At 30.6% G+C, this 15,400-nt stretch overlaps 1 protein-coding gene, 2 long non-coding RNA genes and 2 pseudogenes across 4 annotated transcripts; all 5 read left to right on the top strand.

The window, feature by feature from the left end:
* Window positions 1–439: 439 nt before the first annotated feature.
* LOC126845950 (uncharacterized) lies at window positions 440–3,174 on the top strand. Its single transcript, XR_007686838.1, has 5 exons — window positions 440–775; window positions 2,142–2,392; window positions 2,455–2,660; window positions 2,699–2,882; window positions 3,149–3,174. It is a non-coding gene; the product is annotated as an uncharacterized LOC126845950 (long non-coding RNA).
* A 1-nt stretch (window position 3,175) lies between these two features.
* LOC126845951 (uncharacterized) lies at window positions 3,176–11,462 on the top strand. 2 transcript variants are annotated; one of them, XR_007686839.1, is made up of 4 exons: window positions 3,176–3,233; window positions 6,665–6,787; window positions 10,170–10,299; window positions 10,855–11,462. It is a non-coding gene; the product is annotated as an uncharacterized LOC126845951 (long non-coding RNA). The 2 variants fall into 2 exon arrangements; XR_007686840.1 differs by having other exon boundaries at window positions 3,179–3,221.
* Window positions 3,751–5,720, top strand: LOC126845941 (heat shock protein 68-like; annotated as a pseudogene).
* Window positions 7,612–9,781, top strand: LOC126845942 (heat shock protein 70 A1-like). Its single transcript, XM_050584998.1, has one exon. It carries the CDS (start codon window positions 7,752–7,754, stop codon window positions 9,612–9,614), a length of 1,863 nt encoding a protein of 620 aa, XP_050440955.1. The 5' UTR covers window positions 7,612–7,751; the 3' UTR covers window positions 9,615–9,781.
* A 1,992-nt stretch (window positions 11,463–13,454) lies between the features above and the next one.
* On the top strand, window positions 13,455–15,133 carry LOC126845873 (heat shock protein 68-like; annotated as a pseudogene).
* The last annotated feature ends 267 nt before the right edge of the window (window positions 15,134–15,400 follow it).

Here is a 15,400-nt window from a genome sequence, read left to right on the forward strand (position 1 = left end):
ATATCATGATGCTTTTGTAAAAAAAAACTAATGAAATTGTTTTATAATAATCGACTGATTCTACCTTTATTGAGATAGTGTGTTTGAAGAAAATAGATAAAAATTAATATTTAATTATACATTTTGTAAAAAAAGTGTACTCATTAAAATTGTTGATTTAATAATAATCGCAGGGCATAAATGCGTATGGCAATTTCATTTGAAGGTTGCGGTACGAAATTTTATTTAATTAAAGAGATTTAATATTAAAAGTTCTTTCAAAAAAAAAGAAGTACAATTGGAATTTAATTGTTGGAATCAGGTTTAAGAAAAAACGCTGAAAAGTGAAATAGTTAACAAATAATTTCCCAGTTTTGTAATGTGTTTAGATAACTCTTATCACAAGTTAAGATTTTGCAGAGTACATTATTTTGATAACAGAACAAATTGATAACGAAAAATAAAATAAAATTGTTGTCATGAGATTTTTGTCATGAAAATTAATTATTCTTACAATATCTAAGGTTGTTGGATATTTCAAGTGTGAGAGCTCATTCGTGGAGAGACAGTTGGACGGTACTGTATATTATATTTTTTAGTGTTTTTAATTGATTTGCATTTTAAATTGTACCTAATATGAGTGTGAAAATGAATGTTTCCATAACGAATGATGAACTGACACTTAATTTCGTCGACTGATATGAAAAAGAAGAAATTTTATGGGATACTAATTTGGAATCGTACAAAAATGGAAGTGAGGCTGTAAAAAGAATAATTAAAGCAATTAATATTGAAGGTACCTATTATTACTATCTATAAAGTATATAATTTTTATCTGTATAATAATAATTATAATTACCAAAGTCGTGACGATCCGGTCCCTTTGTGAAATATTATGGAACAATATGTTGTTGTTTTATATGATTTAGTATTCAGTGTTACAAATTATTTGCAGCTAAATATTTTCAAGTCATTTTTTAGGAGCATTTTCTTGTTTTGAAAGCATTTCTTTTGTAGTATTATTGATAACTTTTTAACGCATTTACCATAGGTTTTTAGTGCATCATTTTTCTAGTCCTATTTATGAGATACTCGTAGATTTAAATAGAATTATATAAAATATATTTGAAATAATAAAAAATAACATTTCATCCTTGAAGGTTTTGGACCGGATCATGTTATAAGTAAGTTTGAAAATTAAAAATTCATATTGCCAAGAACTAAAAAGAAAAATTGCTGCTAGTGTAAAATCTGAATCTTCCGCAAAATATTTTTATGTACTGCATGTTGTTTGGTTTCTCAAATTGTGTATGTTTATTAGTATAATTTTTTAACAATTAAAAGTTAAAAATTGATTGCAAATCTATTTAATTTAATTTTTAAACAATTAATTAAAAAAGTTAAATTTATTATTCACACAATTTCCATTGTCGTATGACAGCTCCTTCTCTATTTAAATAGGTGCAATAGTCTGCAATGTATTCTTAGCTTCTTTACTATAATTTCTATAATTTGTTGGTTGAAGATTAATCAAGCAACTCTGATTTTGTCTCCACAATCCTTTTATAATTTTAATCTTCATGATCAATAAGACCAGTTATGAATTCATAACAACAAGAGTGAACAATTTTGTCTTTGTTATTAGCTGTTTAAAGGATAACTCACAAATTTGCTTACAAAAACTACAAAAATATTTCTGATATTCTTCTAGCTCTGGACAATCTATAGTTGGAAATTACTTGTTCTCTTGTCAAATTTGTTCTGTTGTGTATGGTTTCATTAAATATGTTTTGCATCATCAACGACGTTTACAGTACCATCTAGAGTATTTAGAGTTAAGTTTTCGATTGATTCAAAGAGAGCTTTCTTGAAATACGCCACCTTTGGACCCTTTTCCATTTGCCCAACGTCAATAGGTACCTACATGTAAAACAGTAATTGTGATTGATTAATGCTAATAATATAATACTCTATTAGTGTTTACAATTATAAAACTCTGATCCACTTTAAGGGGATGATTTTTTAAGAATATGTTTCCCGTCCATCGCTACAATACACCTAGGAAAATTCCACCTATTGTGAAAGCGTTTTTTAATTTCATTCTACTCTTTAATAGTTTTTGTCACTTAAGACATAAAATAATGTATTTTATTGTTTTTCAGATGATGCTAAATGAGAAAAAAAGTAGTAATATTGAAAAGACTGATTGTGAAGATCCAGCTATGAATAAGATGAGTGGAAATTGTCAAGTACAATCAAGGAACAGTTCCAAGTACTTCGGCTAATGGTGATACTTGTAGTATAAAAAAAATATACGAACAAAATCAGGGCCGATTTTGACACCAATAAAGGACTAAGCCAGTTAAAACAACATAAACTGTTTGCATAGATGCAATACATAAATCCGTTATTAGTTGTGTTTTGTTATGTTATAAAATGTATGCTTATAATGCTTATCAAATTTTAATATTTTAGGATTTCCGAAGACGCAATGTTGAAGTTAAACCTGATAGTGTTGGCCAAATTTGTGTGTGGTTTAAGTCAGACAAAGTCTTGGAACTAGTCCTCAACATGCTTAAGTCACTTTCAGAGCTGCAGACCATTTATGGTTGGTTCTTATGGCGACCAGACGAGACAGCACAATAAAAACTTACATTTAAAGCATCCACCGCAACAAGAATGTAGCCGGATGTTTTTATTTTTATTTTATTTGTTTCAGGTATTTTTACGTAGACGATGCTGTTTAAGCGTTACTTAGATTGCAAACATTTTTGTAACATAATCAAAGAATATAAAAAGAGAAAAAATAAAAAAATCCAACTAGACCGGCCAGTTGACGTGGTAGGAAAAAGAGAAGTTTACTGCAAGAAGTCAAAGAACAAAGGCTGATTAGTATGAGTAAAGTAAGTTGGCATTGTGTTTTTTGTTTTTTTTTGTTAGGACACTAAATGATAAACACTTTATAATTACTGTTTTAAATATTATCATTAACTTCAAAATATAAAATTTCTAATTTCTAATGTGGTTAAAGAAACCAATTTATATACCTACAAGATGATTATAAGACATTTATTGTTGTAACAATAATTAACAGTTAATTTTTTTTTTACATTAAAGTTAAAATTTTATCACCAAAAATTATTATAATGTAAAATATTGATTTTTACAGATGCTGTTGAAAATGTATACCAACCCGAGATCCTTTACATCCCATAGAATATTTCTCAAGACATAAGCCAAAAGTAAATATTCAAGTAAGATTTTAGAAATTATATTACATGGATAAATACTTTTATGTTGAAATGTATGTTAATTTCTTAAACATAATGTTATCATAATATTTATAAATTATTCAAATTGGGCTTTGGTACTAACTTTAGACTAGTGTTAAGTATGTGTTTGATAATGTATTAAAAAAATAGTATTTTTCAAAAGTTTAATTAAATTACATCTAATATTTAATTAAAACACTCATGTAATACACATAAAATGCTAAATAGTATTTATATTTTATTGATGTTAAGGCATCCTAAACATAGCTTGTATATTTGATTAGCCAACCCAACATATTATATTCATTCTATTTATAGGTCTATTGTAAAATTTCAAAAGTAAACATCAATTAAGATAATATAGCTCATCATTTATATTGTTATCTTATTCTCACTTAATTACATTATTAACAGACCGGCAGTTATTTTCGTTATTCACTACATACAGTGTATAGCACACTTTATGTGTGTTAAGTTACTTGTTAAGTTAGTTATTAATTGTTTATATACTCATAGTAAAATATATTTAAACTTCAAGCAAATATGGTTGGTAAAATGGCCATCGGCATTGACTTGGGAACGACCTTCTCTTGTGTTGGTGTATGGCGAAACGGCAAGGTTGAAATCATTGCCAACGAGTACGGTAACAGAACAACACCCAGTTATGTATCTTTTACAGAAACTGAACAATTAGTTGGCAAAGAGGCCAAAAGTCAAGCTTCCATTTTTATCAAAAACACAGTGTTTGACACCAAAAGGATGATAGGCCGACGTTTTAGCGACAAAAAGATACAAGAAGATATGAAACACTGGCCATTCAAGGTAGTTGACGATTGTGGAAAAATAAAAATTCAATTCGAATTCATGGGTAAACAAAAGAAATTTTCGCCCGAAGAAATCAGCTCCATGATTTTCGCAAAATTGAAAAAGATGGCTGAAGAATATTTAGGTGAGGAAGTTACAGACGCGGTAATTACAGTTCCAGCGTATTTCAACGACTCACAGAGGCAGGCCACTGGAGACGCTGGTTCTATTGCGGGCCTAAATGTTCTCAAAATATTAGTCGAGCCTACAGCTGCTGCTCTGGCTTATGGTGAGGACAGTAAGATAGCGAATGAATAAAATATATTGGTGTTTGACTTGGGCGGTGGTACATTTGATGCATGTATTCTAAAAAAAAAAAAATGAATGTTTATAGAGTGAAAGCTATTGCTGGTGATACTCATTTAGGAGGCGAAGATTTTGACAATAGATTAGTATCGTATTTTGAACAAAAATACAAAGAAGATTTTATGGGTTCTCCAAAAGCTTTAAGGCGTCTTCAAGTAGTGGCTGAAAGAACTAAAAGATCGTTGTTTACGCAAACTCGTGGATTGATCAGTATTGATGAGCTGAAAGTTGGTATAGATTTCCAGGCAACAATAACACGTTGTTGTTTTGATAAACTCTGTGACGATTTATTCAAATTAACTATTATCCTTGTAGAGAGAGCACTGACTGATGCTAAAATGAAAAGAACAGACATAGACCATGTAGTGTTGGTTGGTGGCAGTACAAGAATAAAAAAAATTCAGACACTATTGCAAACCTTTTTTGAAGGTAAAGATCTTACGATGTCTATCAATCCCGATGAAGCAGTTGCTTATGGTCCTGCCATTCAAGCTGCCGTTCTTATTGGAGACACAAGTTACACAAATAACAATTTAACACTTATTGATGTCACTCCTCTGTCGTTGGGTACAGATGTTGAAGAAGAAAATATAATGGACATTATAATACAGAGAAACACACCTTTTCCTTGTAAAAAGACACAGACGTATACAACAATGTGTGATAACCAAATAAAAATGAATATAGGAGTATTTGAAGGAGAAAGAGCACTAATTAAAGATAATAATCTATTAGGAAGTTTTATGTTAACTGGAATAGAGCCAGTTCCCAAGGGTGTAGCTAAAGTCGATGTGACATACGATATTGATTGCAACGGTATTCTTAATGTGTCGGCCACAAATAACAAAAACGGCTTTACTAAGGGTATAGTTATCAAAAACGAAAAAGGTAGATTGACTAAAGAAGAAATTGATCGTATGATCAGCGAAGCTGAGCAGTACAAAAAAGAGGATGAAAAACAAAAGATCAGATATGATGCCCAGAACCGATTGGTAGATTACATTTATAACATACAACGGGCATTGGAAAAGTTTGGAGACACACTCAGCGAGTCTGAAAAAAACAATGCGAAACAAATGTGTGACTCAATGAGAATTTGGCTGAATGAGAATCAGTTGGTTGAAAAGGAGGAGTACGAATGCAAACTTAACAGTTTACGTTCAAAATGTTCTATGATATTGAAGAAAAAGGAGAGTTTTTTATGTGAATTCCATGGAGGACGTAAGCAACCCTTGGAAAATGTAGTTATCATACGTTTATAATTTTAACTTGCTATTAAAAATTAAATATTTTAGTTAATATCCATACTCTTTATCCATTGTTAAGTTTAATATATAAAATTGTTTAATATATGTCTTTTTAATCTTCAAAATTATAAATTTACTACCATTTCTGTATAATTTTTATGAGAAAACTTTTTGTATTAGTTTTTCCAGTAGTTAATACAGTTCCTTTTTTTTATAAAAAATGATATAATAAGGTTTACATTGTTTAGTTGAACAGTTACTTAATTTGAATTATATGTTAATAAAAATGAATGTATTAAAACATTTAAGTAGTTAATTGCAATTTTTCTCTCTTATCCGTTTTGGTTTTTTAATATCAACAACATGAAATCAATTTTCATTTAAGTATTATTTATCATTCTGTTATTATAAATGTACTGCTAATTTATTATAAGTTGAATATATAAAAATATTTAACATTATTGTAATAGTATTATTTTTATTATGTATGGTAATTAGGTACAATAAAAATATTGAACATAAAGTATTTTTTTATTAAAATTTTTTTTTCTCAATGATATATCATAATTGATTTATGTAAAGTTTTCTTCAATAATATACAATCGTAGAGTTGATATCTCATTGTTATACTTAAACATACACATTTAAATTTATGTTATAACGAATGATCTACTTTTATTTTTTTTTAAATATATATATAAAATGAGGGGTTGGTTTTTATTTTACTTATGGAAAGTACTTGGAAAATAAAAAAGTTAAGTTCAATAATTATAATTTAATAAAAACATACTAATAACTTATTTATCATTAGTCTTTCTAGTAGTTTCAATTACAAGGTTCTTCATTATAACATTTTATGAGACATGCAGTTCTATGGTGTTGATAAGATTAAAATAACATATATTATAGAAGTATAAAGCTAATTTTTACCACTAAAAAGTATAGTGAGATGTGACATACTAGTAATTAAGATTAAGTGTAAACTGTTTTTTACAGATACAGCTGAAAATTGACTTAACCTTGTTGATTACATATTATCGGTCTGTCAACGGATACATTTTGTAACTACATATGTCCGACTCTCCAGCTAACAGTAAATTTTTCATCAAAATTCTACTGGTAAGATTTAAAAATTGGTCATTAGTTAGATGCATTATTTTATTTCACTACATAACAAAATATAAACCTTAGGTGATTTATATAATAGTACATACTGCTGTTGCTTAATTAATACTATTTATTGTGTCGAATATCTAGATTTATCAAAACCTAGTTAAATAAAGTATCAAAAATGTGTTTATCGTACATACAAGTGGATACGATGCATTACACAAGTTGTAATATTTTCTTGGTTAAATAAGATTTTTACATTTTGCTAATTATACTGATAATGTGTTTATACATTATATGTAAAATTTAACACAGCTTAGTACTTTATTAATTTAGCGTAGAAGACTCACAAAACAGTCTTTCTGATTTTTTGAATTGTATAAAAACGCTATTATGTAAACAACAGTATTGTTTTTAAATCTATGTTAAATAATCGACTGTAAATAGACTGTAAGGAAAATATTGTCCTTAATATGTCTTAATAATTTAAGTTAACACACAGTACATAACATAACATATCTAAACCATCGTCTAAATATTTGTCCATTGTAGTTACTACTATTTTAGATTCGATGCATGAGATGGTGTTATATTTTTTTACATGAGTGATTTTTTTTTGTGCCTAACTTATGACCGGAGTCCGAACCGATGTGATTTAAATTGCCCACCAAATACCAATCAATGAATCTTACAAAATCTCTTTGTGCTCACTGAGAACCACTGGCTTTAATGTTTTGACAGTACTTTTAGCGGGAAAGTGGTCTATCTATTTATAGGCATATCGTTGAATCTCAAACGTAAATTTCAGATTATCACATCAATTAAAATTGTTATCTTATTATTATGTATTTACATTGTCAACAGCCCGGCATTGATGTGTTAATTTTTCTTCAAAATTATAAGGTTATAAAGTTGTTGATGTTTTTTTCTTTATATACATATAATACAATTTTTAAGTGGTCTTTAAGCAAATATGGTGGGTAAAACGACCATCGGAATTGACTTGGGTACGACCTTCTCTTGTGTTGGTGTGTGGCGAAATGGCAAGGTCGAAATCATCGCCAACGAGTACGGTAACAGAACAACACCTAGTTATGTTTCTTTTACAGATACGGAAAGATTGGTTGGCGAAGAAGCCAAAAATCAGGCAGCCATAAATTTAAAAAACACCGTGTTTGATGCCAAAAGGATGATAGGCCGACGTTTTAGCGACAAAAAGATACAAGAAGATATGAAACACTGGCCATTCAAGGTAGTTGACGATTGTGGAAATATAAAAATCCAAGTTGAGTTCATGGGTGAACAAAAGGAATTTTCGCCGGAGGAAATCAGTTCCATGATTTTGGGAAAACTGAAAGAGACTGCTGAAATATACTTGGGCGAGGAAGTTACAGATGCGGTAATTACTGTTCCAGCGTATTTCAACGACTCACAAAGGCAAGCTACTATAGATGCTGGTACAATTGCAGGCCTTAATGTTCTCAAAATACTAGTCGAGCCTACAGCTGCTGCTTTGGCTTATGGTATGGACAATTGGCTTGAAGACGAACAAAATATATTGGTATTTGACTTGGGCGGTGGTACATTTGATGTATCTATTCTACAAAAAGAAAAAAATGATGTTTATAGAGTGAAAGCTATTGCTGGTGATACTCATTTAGGAGGCGAAGATTTTGACAATAGATTAGTATCGTATTTAGCCAGCGAGTTTGAACAAAAATACAAAAAAGATATTATGGATTGTCCAAAAGCTTTAAAGCGTCTTCGAGTAGTGGCCGAAAGAACTAAAAGATCGTTGTCTTCTCAAACTCGAGGTTTCATTCATATTGATGTATTGAAAGGTGGCATTGATTACCAGACTGTTATTACACGTGATTGTTTTGATAAACTTTGTGACGATTTATTCATACAAACTATTAACCTTGTGGAGAGAGCATTGACTGATGCTAAAATAAAAAGAACCGACATAGATCATGTAGTATTGGTCGGTGGTAGTACAAGAATTACCAAAATTCAGACATTATTGAAAACCTTTTTTGAAGGTAAAAATCTTACAATGTCCATTAATCCAGATGAAGCAGTAGCTTATGGTGCTACCAGTCAAGCGGTTGTTCTAAGCGAAGACTTAAGTTACACAATTAATAACCCAATACTTATTGATGTCACTCCTTTGTCATTGGGTATAGAAGTAGGCGAAGCAGACAAAATGTCTATTATTATAGAGAGAAATACACCCATTCCTTGTACAAAGATGGAGAAGTTCACTACATTATATGATAACCAAACGATAATTCCTATTAGAATATTTGAAGGAGAAAGAATGCTGACCAAAGATAATAATCTATTGGGAAGTTTTGACTTGGATGGAATAGAGCCAGCTCCTAAACGTGTGCCCAACATCGATGTGACATTGAGTATAAATTCCAATGGTATTTTAACTGTATCAGCCACAAACAAAAATAATGGTTTCACTAAAAGTATAGTTATAAAAAATGATAAGGGTAGGTTATCTAAACAAGAAATTGATCGCATGATCAGCGAGTCTGAATGTCACAAAAAAATAGAAGATGAAAAACAAAAAGCCAGGATTACTGCAGCCAATAATGCGGCCCGGAATCGATTGAAAAATTACATGATTGTTGTGCAACACACATTGAATTTTTTGGGAAACACACAGTTAACAAAGCGTGAACAAAAAAAAGGAAAACAAATATGTGACTTGACGAGAAAATGGTTGAATGCGCATCAATTGGCAGAAAAAGAGGAGTATGAGTTCATGCTTAATAGCCTGCGCTCAAAATGTTCAATATTCATTAAGAAAATAGACAGTATGTGATGTTAAAATGTCTAAAAGTTAGCAACCCTTTAGAAGCTCTATCTAAAGTTATCTTAAGTTTTTTAGTTTAACTTACTATAAAAAATACTTATTTAATTACTATCCATACTGTTAATCCATTGCTATGTTAAAAAGTTAAATTTATTAATTTCTGCTTTGTTTATTTGAACAGTATGTTGATGTACTTGTACATTTTAAAAATGTATTTGTTATTGCATTATATGAACTAAATTTGGTTATAAACAATGTAATGGCAAGCAAAAAATGTATTTCACAATTGTTTTTTATCGTTGTTCAGTAAAGAAAACTATTAAATTAATTTGTTTAAAGTCTTTTGAGTGCCTAGTTTAAATATGAGTTTATTCATTATGTGTTAAAAAATATGTAATTGTTCTGATGTTTAAGAACCAAAAAATTATACAAATATAATAATTATATACATGGTTGACACTTTGGAGTAAATATTATTTAATAAATATTAAAGCGTTCATAGTTTTTTGTGTTGTGTATAATTTCAATATAAATAATTTACATTAAATTTAAATATTTTTACAGATAGAGCAGAAATCAGAAATTTGATGTAACCTTATAAGCTCATAACTATGAGCAACGGATTAATTTTTCCCAGTGTGTACCCAACCCAATTCTACAACTGATCAAGAAATTTTACTCACAATTTGTACTGGTAAGATTTGAACAATTGGTTATTAGCCAGATAAGTTTTCTAATTTCATTTTTCAATCAATATCTAGACATTTAAGTTTTAGTTTTATTTCTAGTTGTTACCCAATCCTTTGTTATGAAAGTATTATATTCAGATAACTGAAGATTGACATTATCATGTTTTTACACTCAATATTAAGATTAATGTCAATAACACTCAACTGATGTACCTTTGGAATTTTGTTTGAAAAAAAAACATTCTAATTTTGAATTTGCTTTCTATTATACTTTAATCAAAAATTGTAATTAAATTTTTCACCTTTATGAAGTATAAAAAAATAAGTTCACTAAATTAATTTTTTAATCAATTCTATAAAATATAAAAAAAAATTGTTTAAAATACATGATTACCCTGTAACAATACAACTTGATAAAAAAATAAATTTGTAGGTAAATTAAAATGTGACTAAATGTTAGTGGAATAGTATTATTTTGGTTTTATAAACCTGAGGAACTTAAAAAACAGAAATTTTATTTGAAACCATAATTAATGTTTATATATTTTTTAAATTATCAGGTTAAATAACTGAAAATTAGGATTTGAATACCATCAACCCCGATGAAGCAGTTACTTACGGTGCTGCCGTTCTTAGTGGAGATCCAAGTTAAATATTTGAAAATTTAACCCTCATTGATGTCACTCCTCTATTGTTGGGTATAAGTGTTAAGGAAGATGATATAATGGACACCATAATACCGAGAAACACACCTATTTCGTGTAAGATGACGGACTACACTACACTCAGTGATAAACAAGAGCAAAATATATATATATAGGAGTTTTTGAAGGAGAAAGTACACTTAGTCATCATAATAATCTTTTGGGGAGTTTTTTCTTAACTGGAATAGAGCCAGCTCCCAGAAGTATACCCAGAATCATTATAACTTTTAATATAGACTCCAATGGTATTCTAAGTGTTTCGGCCACACAAAAACGGCTTTACCAAAAGTATAGTTATAAAAAATGAAAATTTATTGTAAATATAATTTTTGTTATCTTTAGGTTAAACATTTTTCATGTACACATTTTATTTTATAAGTGCTAAAAAAATGTATTACCTAAACAAATTTCAAAAAGCGTTCTATTCAAATAAATACTTTCTACAGGTGTGCGTTGAAAAATAATTGAAAGTATTTTTTTATCAAACTGGTACACAATACGTAACTTAACCATAACAGTAAAATGTGAGTAAAAATCTCATCTCACGAGAGAGGTTACATCTCATTTATAACAAATCCACCAATTATATGACCCTCTAGAATTAGTCATCAGTGAGTTGTGAAGTGTAGTTTATTTAAAACAATTTTTTTTAGAATTTTTTTGTAGTTTAATTAATTTTAAGTTGTCTTAGGTATTCAATAATTATTAGGTGTATTGTTTATTGTCCGGTTAAAAATGACGATCGTGAAACCAACTAGATTGTAGTAATAATTGTATGTACTAAAGGTGATAAAGGTAGATTACCGCCATATTATACATTAAAATAATAATAATTGTTGGTTGGTTATTGGTAAATAAAAATAGCTAATAAATCGGTAATAAAATGCTGTAAACGAGTCGAACACCGACCGACCAATTTCAAAAGGTCCATTGTCCATGTTATTGATATTTTACATTTTGTTATTGTTTATTGGTCGTCAATTCCAAACTTAGTGTATCCTATTGTTAATTTTCAATTAAAAAGTAGTTTCGAAATAGATTAAAAAAGAATACATCAGTGTTTTATTATTTTTGAAAACTTTGCATTGGTGCGACCAAACGACCTTCTGAGTTCTCAAACTGGGCAGTGTACATAAGAAAATTTGATTTTATCTTACTGGCGCATCTACTTACGTCTGTATACTTCTAACTGGATTTTGTAAAGTAAGTCTGATCGAATGTTTGATTATGTTTAATTAATTGTGTGAACCTCGGCAATACTCACAATGGTTAGGTATGTGTAAATCTACAGTTTCAATAGAAATTCCATATTGAAAAATAATTAATTGAACTATCAGCCATCATAGTTATAAGTAAGTATTAACTTACAATTCAAAGTCGATGAAATCAGTTACATTTTATTACTTAAGAAATAATTAACATTTAATAAGTTTTATTTGTAAAATATCTATTATAATAACTGTCATTAAGAAAGAGAAAGGTATAAATAACACTAAATTTAGATGATTATAAATGTCAGGAAAATATTGATTGTAAAAAAAAATTACTCAAGTACATTACATCGATTATAATCGAACAATTTGGCTTTTGGAGTCGATGCGCAGCTGAGAAGTTATTGTTTTTACTTTTGATTTCCAGAAATCATACTTGAAAGGTATTTTTAAGGGGTAAACATTTAAAAAGTTTACCCCTTCAAAATCGAGAAAAACATCCAAGAAATGTACATTTTGCCTAATTTTCAACTTAAAATGATATGACTTTTTTTTAAAAAAATCGAATGAGTTCAAAATTTCTATGGAATATTCTTTGCAATTTTGTTTTTATAATTTTTTATGCAATTTATTTTGCAAGTACACGGCTTTACAAACTATTTTTATTGCAATTTTAATGTGCACAAGGTGCAACATTCTATACAAATAATATATTGATTATTTCTTAGCTATATTTTCTACTCAATTATAAAACTAGAACTGTTGGCAACATTATAGAGCCCTCCTACGGTTTGCATTTCCTTTGACCCTGGTACGGGTCGACCGGTGAATCGCCTTGTTGAAAAAAGGGGTCGAGTGTAGGCAATTTAGCTACATAAAAGAAAAGTATACTTCGTTAACAAAGAACGTCAAATTCATTAAGGAGTTGGGTGTAGGCAATTTTTCGCAAAATCATAATATTTTAAACGTTAAAACGTGGTTATGACATAATGATTAGCTCTGCAACTGGGACACTATTTGGGTAGGTAATTTAATTTTCGGGCTTTCCATCCACACATGTTAGTTTATTATTAGCCAATTAGTTTTCCGATGAATTCGTATAAGATCCAAGTTGTTATTTAAATCGTATACGATTTTTTCTATGAGCAAAAGCTATTTTGTTTGTAAAAAAAATGGTGTGACAGAATTGTGAAACTTTAGCTAGACCATCCTAAGTTGAAATTATATCAGGTTTTTTGGCCTAAAATGACCTTACGGCGTAGGATAAACCAGATTGGCATCGAAAGCGTTTGCTTGAATGTGTGATCTCGGGTGGAACTTTTCACCTATTGGCTATATTTATTTTAGTGTTAGGTTATTTTAGTGTTTAGACGGCAAGGTGGAGATCATCGCCAACGAGTTCGGCACCAGGACCACACCTAGTTATGTGTCGTTTACACAATCCGAACAATTGATCGGCGAAGAGGCGAAAAATCAGGCTGGGGTAAATTCCAAAAACACAGTGTTCGACGCCAGCCAAGAGGATGATTGGCCGGCGTAGCCACGATAAAACCATCGAGGAGTGCGTGAAACACTTTCCGTTCCGCGTGGTCGACGATTGTGGAAAAATAAAAATCCAAGTAGAGTTCAAGGGTGGGAAAAATTATCTGACCCTTAAGGAAATCAGCTCCACGGTGTTGGCGAAATTGAAGAAGACCGCCGAAATATACCGAGTGAAAGCTACCGCCGGCGATACTCATTTGGGAGGCGAAGATTTCGACAATAGATTAGTCGAGTACTTGGCAGACAAGTTCAAACGAAAGTACCAAATAGATATTTTGGGATGTCCGAGAGCTCTGAGGCGTCTTCGGGTGGCCGCCGAAAGAACCTACCGGTCGTTGTCTTTGCAAACGTACGGCTATGTCAATATTGAAAAGTTAATAGACGGCATCGATTACACGACGGTGATTACGCGCAATTGTTTTAATAAACTCTGTGGCGATTTATTCAAACTGACTCTTGGGCATGTAGAAAGTGCGTAGACCGACGCTAAAATGAAAAAGACCGACATCGATCATGTAGTATTGGTCGGTGGCAGTACAAGAATAGTGAAAATTCAGACACTGTTGAAGATGTTTTTCGAGGGCAAAGGTCTTACGATGTCCATCAACCCCGACGAAGCAGTTGCCTATGGCGCTGCCATTCAAGCAGCCGTCCTTAGCAGGTGTCCAAGTTTTTATAAATAAAACCATAACGCTCGTTAATGTGACTCCGGTGTCGTTGGGCGTAAGTATCAGAGTAGAGAGCGTAATGTCAATAGTTATACAAAGAAACACACCTGTTCCTTGTAGAATCACACAGGAGTACACCACATATTATGATTACCAAGTGGCGTTGACCGTAGAAGTATTTGAAGGAGAAACAGCTCTGACCAAAGACAGTAATCTATTGGGGAGTTTTGACTTAACTGACATTGAGCCGGCTCCCAAGGGTGTAGCTAAAGTCGACGTTACATTTGGCATTGATTGCAACGGTATTCTTAATGTGTCGGCCACAAATAACAAAAACGACTTTACCAACAGTATAGTTATCAAAAACGAAAAGGGTAGATTGACTACAGAAGAAATCGATCGTATTCTTGGCGAGGCTGACCGGTTCAAAGAAGAGGATGAAAAACAAAAGGCCAGGATTGACGTTCGGATTCAATTGGTAGATTGCATTTTTGATGTGCAACACGCATTGGATCCATCTGGAGGTGAAGTCGAAGGTTCTGAAAAGAACATGGCAAAACAAACCTGTGACTCGACGAGACAATGGCTGGACGAGAATCAGTTGGCAGAAAAGTGGCAATATGAGGACAAACTCAAAGAAATACAAACAAAATGTTCTTCAAATGTTTTGAAAACAAAGACTACATAAGTACACAACGTGTAGAAGCCAAATAATAGAACGTTAATAAGTTATTGTATAAAGTAATTATGTCTTAAAATATATATTTCTGATAAGTATTCATCTAATACTGCTATTAGAATTAACACTTAATTAATTATATACCTTATTGTCAATATGTTATGCTCTTTTAGCGAAAATTGTTTTAAACCCCTTTTTTAGTAATTAAAACTGTTACATGTTTTATTGTTTTTGTGTACAAGTTGAGTAGCATTCTTTTTTAACAGTTTATGGCAAAATTTATATTTATTTATAGTAGGATG

The sequence above is a fragment of the Adelges cooleyi genome, unplaced genomic scaffold (genome assembly GCF_023614345.1).
Source record: "Adelges cooleyi isolate 19-005CV unplaced genomic scaffold, UGA_ACOO_1.1 ACOO_flye_CR_arks_rails_tigmint_CR_PRNA_8, whole genome shotgun sequence".
Classification (NCBI taxonomy): Eukaryota; Metazoa; Arthropoda; class Insecta; order Hemiptera; family Adelgidae; genus Adelges; species Adelges cooleyi.